At 42.3% G+C, this 8,459-nt stretch overlaps 1 protein-coding gene across 1 annotated transcript in view; it reads left to right on the top strand.

The window, feature by feature from the left end:
- The first annotated feature begins 1,055 nt into the window (after positions 1-1,055).
- Positions 1,056-8,459, top strand: part of ADGRG7 (adhesion G protein-coupled receptor G7) — a 31,401-nt gene continuing 23,997 nt past the window's right edge. Inside the window, 4 exon segments of the mRNA XM_061366570.1 lie at positions 1,056-1,175; positions 2,986-3,112; positions 6,914-6,954; positions 6,956-7,029. Of these exon segments, the coding sequence (XP_061222554.1) occupies positions 1,056-1,175; positions 2,986-3,112; positions 6,914-6,954; positions 6,956-7,029 (362 nt within the window).

Here is an 8,459-nt window from a genome sequence, read left to right as displayed (position 1 = left end):
TCAAAGACATCCATGATGATGTTAGCTATATAAAGGAATGAAAGCAGGGATGTTATTTCCATTGAATAGAATGGCCAATGTCAGTAGCCACAAGAATTAATTTTTATTTCTTTCCTACTTCGTAATTTAAAAATCTCTGCAAGAGATTTTTAAAAATGCAAAATGATCTAGCAGCATTTCTACTAGCAAAGGACCCAGACCTGTGATTCAGAAGCTAGGTATGTTTTAAACATACCATAAACCTGAGACTTGGTGCCATATTGGGTGTAGCTTAACTTAATGTTGCTGAACTATTCTGTGACTCAGTTTCCCCATCTGCAAGAGCTAGTCTGTCTATGCTTGGTTCTGCTTTGCTCTGTACAAGTCCTGCACAGGGACAGGCATCTTGTGTGTTTCATACTCTTGGCCCTTCTAACCTCAGAAAGGCAACCATTTAACTGCTATGGCAAGAGGCTGCAAAGTAATTAACATGTGCAAGGATACTAAGTGTTCTTGGTGAGTAGGACAAGGAGATCTTCTTTTCCAGCTGAGAATTGTGGTTGTTCATGGTTTCACAGCAGCAACATAGCTGGGCCACACAGCTGTCAGGGTGCCAGGGCTTGCCTGGTTGACTCCGCAAACGCTTCCTAGCCCATGGAATGGATAGGCAGTGGAATGCATTCTGGAGCCATCCCTGAAGCTGTGCCACCCGGCATCCACTCATGGCTACTCTCACCAGACAAAGGGGGCACCTCTGCTGCCCTGCCCCACAAAGTCCCATTTCTGTCCCTCTGATGAAGAAAGCCTGCCAGTGCTTAGGCAACCCCCTTGAGGAGGATTTTCAGTTTGGCATTTTATTGAGTTAAAATGCCCCAATATCCCCTTTCAGCCAGGGAGATGTCTATTTCCTCACAGCCTTGCACTCCCACCCATCGGCTGCATGGCACAGCCCCTGTGCCCTCCTTGTGTCTCAGTGCTGATCATGAAGGGGATGTTTCCCCTTCTCTGTTTTCAGTACTAATAAGAGTAATATGGAGAAAGGAAAGATCTAGGACAAGAGACAGACTCTTAACCCAATGACTACTGAAGACGGGCAGGGAGATCCCCAGCTGGCCAGAGCTGTGCCAGAGGGACAGCAAACAGCCATATCCTGCCTGGAGCTCTGTCCCAGTACCAGTCACTGGTGTGGAGGTGCAGTCGGTTTTAACTTGTGAGCAGAATGATAAGATGTTAGGCTGTTTGAAGAAGCATATTAACAGTTTTGGTGCTCTCATTTGTAAATCTAATTATTACTATTAAATCAAATATTAAATCTAAATATTAAATCTAATATTAAATAATCTAATAGTATAACAGTAATTAATTATTAATTATTTATATTTCTATATGTCTAATCAATATCATATTAAATTGAAATCTAATAGTATTACAATTATTATTTAATTGTTGTAAATCTAATAATCTAATTATTTCAGCATTTCCTCAGAATTTCCTATGTCCTATGTGCTTTCTTCCATATAGTGTGTCTTGATCACTAAAGTTAGATGTTTGGTGTTTTCTGCATTGATTTTTTGAGTATGAGCATTTTTGTGAATATTTTGCAGATTGCCACCAAGGAGTTTAAATACATACCTTATCTTAGTCATCTTTTTTCTTGATAAAAATAAAAAAAAATCTTAATAGTCTGTAAGGTGTTAAAAGAAACTGTAGCATCTAGCAGTATCAGTACTATTTAGTGGCTAGACCACTGGGCTGCATCCCAAGAGACCTGAGCCCTTTTTTGACTGTTTTTTTTTTGTATATCCTTGGCATATTACATCATTTTATTGAGTCCTGCTTCTAAAACTGAGATGAAAGTACTTCAGTAATTAGAAAAGCCAAACAAGCCTCCTTTCCTCACTAATGAAGAACACCATGTAAGAGCAAGGTACTGTTCCTACTCACACACAAGGGATCCAGGCACTAATCACTGATTATAGGAAATACAGTGTTTATTTTTTAAACAACTCTATTTGCCTCCTCACTTTGACTGTGACATTCACCTCTTAGCTTTTAATTTGTCAGAGGGAGACATAATAACATGCAGAAGATGCTGATTTTGGCAGTTCTGGTGGTGTAACTTATCTTTCCACTTCACATTTTACTTGTGCCTTTTATTAATTTTCTTTTCCTTCTCCACTTCTTTCTGGATGAATCAGCTGTCTTGGGAATCTGAAGTCAGAGATTCTATTCCTAGTTTTGCCAGTGACTGCTGAGAGACCATATTTAATAGTGGAGCTGCATAGAGGGCATGCAAGAAGGCTGTACCCTGCTGCCTGTCCAAATCATGTAGTATGGAAATGCCATTTACTCTCTTGGTGCATGCCAAGTGCCTGATCTAGGCCAGTCCTAACACAGTAAGCATGTCCACCTCCTCTCAGCACAAGGCAAATGTTGCTGCAAAGGAGAGACCTTATTCTCAACCTTCCACAGACATCTCCCTGAGTCCAGCCTAGCCTCCCTGCTGCAGAGCCTGGTGGTTATGGCTGTACCAGCAGATAAAATGAGGCTGCATAACAGGGCTAATCCCTTAAATGCTAGCACACTGCCTGGCATCGTTTTGGCCTGTGCCTTCCAGCACCTCATCAGACCATGCGCAGGTCTAATTTGAGGATTAGAGTCAGTTCCAGAAGGCTACATATATGTAATATATATGCTTTGCCAAGAGGGAAGAAACATTCTCTGACATGGCTCTGAGCCATGCCATACATTGAAATATCAATCTCCATCCCTTACCAATATAAATGTAGCTGCCTGTCTGAGCTGGGACATTGTTTTATAGCAGGTAGAAGACATTCAATGCCTTGATAAGAGAAATGTTTTATTGGTTGGAAAATGATAGAAGTAATGGTGTGTTACTTTTTTTTTTCTCCTAAGTGGAACAGGAAGGGTTAATGTTTTAGTGGTAGACAAGTAATTAATAGTTTATCCATCACAAGGTTATGAATGTATATTACCATTTTATAGCACAGCAGACAGTCTGCAGTGCAATGTCCTCACTGGGACAGAATATTGGTTGGAATTATCTGCTGTGCAGTCACTGCAACCCTTTGGGCACTGTGTATTTGGCAGCTTGTCCTCAGGTTTAAAACCTGTAAGAAATATAATTCTACTCCATTTGAACTCTGTTTGAGCTCTTTGGGCTCTTTTTTCCTTTTCTTAAGTTTTTAAACATGATTGCTGATATACATTATTACCTCTGTGCTGTACGCTTCGTAGGTGGAATCATTTTCTTCTCACACTGATGTTTAAAGAAGTATGCCAAACATTGCATTCTGCTTTAAAATAGAACAGGACAGCAAACACTCTCTAGAGTATTTTACTTCTAACATGTTTACACTATACATTAGTCTTCTGATAGAGCTTTGAGAAATGTCTTGATATTTTCTCACTCTTTCAGTAGAAATCTATTTTTCAAAAGACACAAGTAAACCTCTAGCTAATCTAGTAAATTGTTTTAAAGAGGAAATATTTAGCTTTACATAAGTTTATGTTTGCATGCATATAAGCAAAACATGTTAAACAGCACCTGTTCATGTTTTCATTACAACTTGCACTACAGAAAACTTCGCTGAAGGAGTATGGAAGATATTGCATGTTCTATACCTGAAAATCAGCTAAATGCACCCTTGTAAGACACTTCTGTATGCAAATTTGTAACAGAAAGCTGGCCAGTGTTTCCTTTCAAAATAGTCACTATACTGACATGATACAAAATTATTACACTGACTACAAGAGATTTATCAGATGTTTGGAGGGAGGGAACATATACACGCCCAAGAAATGGCACGTAAGTAAACAGCAACTATTTAACATATGTCAGTAGTAATCTACCTTGTTCAACCTGGTGGAGCTAAATCCAGATGAGATGGGAGTTAACTCCTGTCATGGTTTAAACCCAGCTCATTCACTCACTCCCCCCCTTCTTTCCCTCCCCCTACTCCCGGAGGGACAGAGAGGAGAACTGAGAAGAATGCAACTCCCACGGGTTGAGATAAGAACAGTTTAGTAACTAAGGTATAACACAAATCACTACTGCTACCACCAATAATAGTAATGATAAAGGAAATAACAAGGGAAAAGAATACAACACCTCAGCACCAGCCGACCGATAACTCACCCCCCCCCAGCCTGACCAAGCACCGACCGGTATCTCCTCCAACCCCGCAGTCTCCTAGCCCTTGCGGCTAACTCCCAGTTACATCCTGAGCACGACGTGCTGTGGTATGGAATACCTCTTTGGTCAGTTTGGGTCAGGTGTCCTGTCTATGCTTCATCCCAGCTTCCCCTCCTCCCTGGCAGAGCATGAGGCTCACAAAGTCCTTGGCCAAACCAAAACATCGATGTTATCAGCTCTGTTCCCAGGCTGAAAGTCAAAACACAGCCCTGCACCAGCTACCAAGAAGGAGAAAAAATGACTGCTACTGCTGAATCCAGGACAACTCCTAGTACAACTCCTAGAGGAGTACCTCTGCTTATGCTTAGGATTTACACAACTGCAGGTAAATGAGCTGCTAGGAACTGGATGGCTGCTGGAACTACTTGAAGTAGTGCATATACTTCAGGGACAGAGAATACCTTCATGCCCATCTGATGCATTGCTTGTTACGCATAGTGGCAGTGGTCATTCTGTATTGAAACTTCATTCACAAGTATTAGCATTAACAGTTTCAATAATATTTGATTAAGAAAACCCCAATGATTCATGATGACATAGCATTATGCAAGAAGCTTTTAGTTTTAGTTTAAAAATACATACGATCAAAATGTGATTCTTGAGATTCTTAATGTCTGCAAAACTTCAAAGCCAAAGCCAAATAAAGAGATGTTTTCTGACTCTTAAGATAAAACCAGAAAAAAAAAACATTATTTTAAGTCAGTGCCACAATTACTGAGGCCTGATGAGCTTTACTGTGTGGGAGGTGTATGTGACTGCATTAGTCAGCTCAGGAATCTGTGTTTGTGAAAGACACAGATTTCTCTCTGCCTAAAAGAAAAAAGAAAGCTTTATAATGGTACATGAGACCTTGAACAGCAACCTGAGAAAGGCTATCAGCAAACACTAACTAAAGCCACAGTTTTGATTAGCGCTAACAGATCCTGTGAGCATCATGTTGTTTTTACAGAAGGGCTTTTCTGGGAAAGGCAAAGGTAAGGCTGATGCTGTTTGCTGGCACCTGCTTTTTGCTTCAAGGGTGGCTTAGCAGCTGTGTCTGTACCTGCAAGGGTAAACACTGGAGTTCTCACCCCACAGCTTTGTGTTTTTCTGTTTTACTGCTCCCACAGAAGTGTCAGCCCTGATCTTCTTTTCACCTTTCCCTTTCCTTGCACTCCTTTTGCACCCTGTGACTAACAGTGCCACAGCCAGACCGTGACACCCCAGCTGGGCTGTGGAAGTGCCATTACCATTGCTCTCACCCACGGCTGCTGCAGCTGATCCCCTGTCCTGCCCCTGAGCAGGCAGCCCAAGGCCTGTGCATTTGCAGGGCAGGGTTGCTCTCTCCCAGTTTCCAGGGTGCTCTGTGCCAGATTACCCACACAGCAGTGTCACCTTCTGCCTGTCTGCTTCAGGCATGTGTTCACCAAGTAAGACAGAGGCTTGGAGCTGCGCTGCAAGTTCCCAGTATTTTGCAGGTTCCCAGGCTCCCAAATCTGAAGCAAGTGTCTTAGTCTGCTACGTGCCCCCATGTGCCACACTCATGTGCCAGGTGGGTGAGCCAGTGCTGCCAGGCAACGGGGCAACAGATGCCCGACCAGGCACTCATCTCCCCAGATACAGCCATTATCCACAGCTGCTTAGCTTGGGCTTCCCAGGTCTCGATTGCTGGAGGAGTTTTCCTTTCCTTTCTGTAAAATTTCCAACAAAGAGAATGTGTTTTGAAAAGCTGATTGCTAGTGGAGACATTACCTAGCAACACATAGATGCTATTCCATTATCATCATGGACATCTGGCTGTAATGTAGCTGAGACAGGATGAAACACAAATACTATATAGCAACAGCATGAGCAAAATCTGAGTGATACGTGCCAAGAACAGAATTACCCCTGCCACGTGGCATATCCCCTATGGTTTGCAATAATCTTCCAGTTTATGAATCTCATTAGAGAGTAAGAAGCTAGGCAATTTTTTTAGCTCAGTGAGAATATTAGAAATATACAATAGCATATGTGTTCCTGGCAGCCAGTTTTTACTTTTGAATTTTCTGGTTTTACTGTATTTGTCAGCATCTCAAACACAGGCAGTAAAATGTCAGATCAAATGGCAGTCCTCAGCTCCAGTTTTCTGCATTATTTCAAGGCACAGGTGCACAATTTCCACCATGAAACTTATGGGGATTCCAACTCCATCCTTCACTTTGGGACTGTGCGAGGTTGACTGTGATGTGGGGCATGGGGTTTTATCAGCTTTATTCAATAATACCTGTCTTAAATCAGAGTATCTCTGTCTGGTTATTGATCTGTGACTGTCCATGTTCTTCTTACTGTCCTGGGTCCCTCAGCACTGGGGTTCTGTGGTCCTATTTTGCCTTCTTGCTCCTGTGAAATCCTGCAGAAGTTATTTTGGCTTTTAATGAATTCAACAGCTTGTGCTTTGGCAGCCTGGAAGCCCACACCATCACTCCTGCTTGTCCAGCAGCTGCACAAAACTGTTTCCACCTACATTGCTGTGGAAACACTGACTCATGTTTGAAAGCTTCGACCCCACATTCATGACACTGGTTTTAGGGTCAAGGAGGGATCAGTGACTGAGTACCTGGGGGACACTGTGGGTCACATATATTCTTAGTTGAAGTTTCAAATTAATCATGTTTGCTTCTTTCCTTCAGCAAATTAGATAGATATGTGTTTTTACATCACTATTCATTGATATATCTTGATTATTTATTTACACAGACTCCACAGAATCCGAGGTACCTCCGTGCTTCTGCTCTGTGCTGCCTCAGTGGTGACATCTGTCATAACAGAGCCTGCGTGTGCCCAGAGGAGTGGGTGGGATCTCTTTGTGAGATAGATCAGTACAAGCCAGGCAGCATAGGCAGCTGGTGCCATTTTTGGGAACCCCTCTGCTTTGGGAAGCCTCTGATTTTCCCCTTTTGCTGAGACCTGCTCAGCAGGGTGTATCCACAAGCAGTGATATGGTTCTTCTTGCTAGGTGAGGCCTTATCCTTCACTCCTGTCACTCTTTCAAACGAGTAATATATCTGGGGAAGACATTGCAGGTTTCAACTGTCTGTGGTCTGTTCCTAGCCAATTTGGTCTTTGAATTCCTCTGCTTGAAATTCACAGTGAGTTGAAAATCTGATTCAGACCTCAGCAGCCAGTGTCGACATCTCTGGATCTACCAGTGTTTAAAGGGACACCATCCAGCTGAGCACTCTGCAGGACAGTGACCATCCTCAGTGCCTTCTACCACTGGCACTGCTTTTGAAGGAGTCACATTTCTTACGCCTGGCATAGCACTGGGCTGGTTGACTCCCATTTCAGTCCTCTGTGCCATGGCATGGCACTGCTGTAACTGGAGCAGGTGCTCCTAACAAACTTTGTGAGGGCACTGGTTCACAGGGCTGCAATATCTCCAGTGCTGGTAACATCCACAGCTCACACCTTCCAGGACAACCTACACTGTGGCCAGTGTCACGTGGATACGCTGCACCTTTGTAAAATGAAATCACACATTTGGTCAGAAGGATGTCAAAAGATCGGCAAGAAAATATTCCTGGTGAAGACTGCTAGGTAGATGAAAACTTCAGGTATCCCATGTAATTTCCTTAATACAGGATGGGTAGCACATCCAACAGACGATGACAGATTGGATGGGTTCATGATGGATTGGAACATTTGGGTAAAATGTTTTGGAGAAATTGTCTTAAACAAAATAATCATTGCTGGAATTTCAGCACTGGAAACAAACTATTATGATGACTCCCTATGTTCACTCCTCTGGTATTCTGTATTTGATTTGCGGCAAATTGCTTTAAAGGATAGATTTTAGTAACTGTAGTTTTTAAAATATATGAGGTAGGAGTGTTTGGACTGGCATAATTAACTTGAAATAACCACAAGCATTACTGCATTTACCAAATCTGAATTTTGGTCTGTTTACCTGAAGAACGTTTATACTGCCCATCTGTTTGTTGTTCCACCTTCTTGGCAACTCTTCACTTGTTGAACATTTTCAACTAAATTCACTAGATGGCTACAAGTCTTAAAGATTTTGAGATCTTACAAGTTTTGCACATATCACTAGTTGGGTACAGAAGACCAACCCTATAAATACCTGAGAAAAAGGCAAGGAGACTTAAGCTGGCAGTGTGGAGGTGGGGACTGCGTGGCCAGTCAATCCAGGCTAGCGACTAAGATGCACAGCTCTAAACTAGCCATGACATTTGTCTCCTCTCCACCAGCTAACAAAATAAAAATCTGTATTTTATGTATTGGG

This window comes from Neopsephotus bourkii, unplaced genomic scaffold, assembly GCF_033783945.1.
Source record: "Neopsephotus bourkii isolate Nb327-2 ecotype Australia unplaced genomic scaffold, CSIRO-AGI_Nbou_v1 NB_1350, whole genome shotgun sequence".
Taxonomy (NCBI): Eukaryota; Metazoa; Chordata; class Aves; order Psittaciformes; family Psittacidae; genus Neopsephotus; species Neopsephotus bourkii.
Note: the sequence above shows the minus strand (reverse complement) of the source record. Positions and strands in the feature narration are given on the sequence as shown.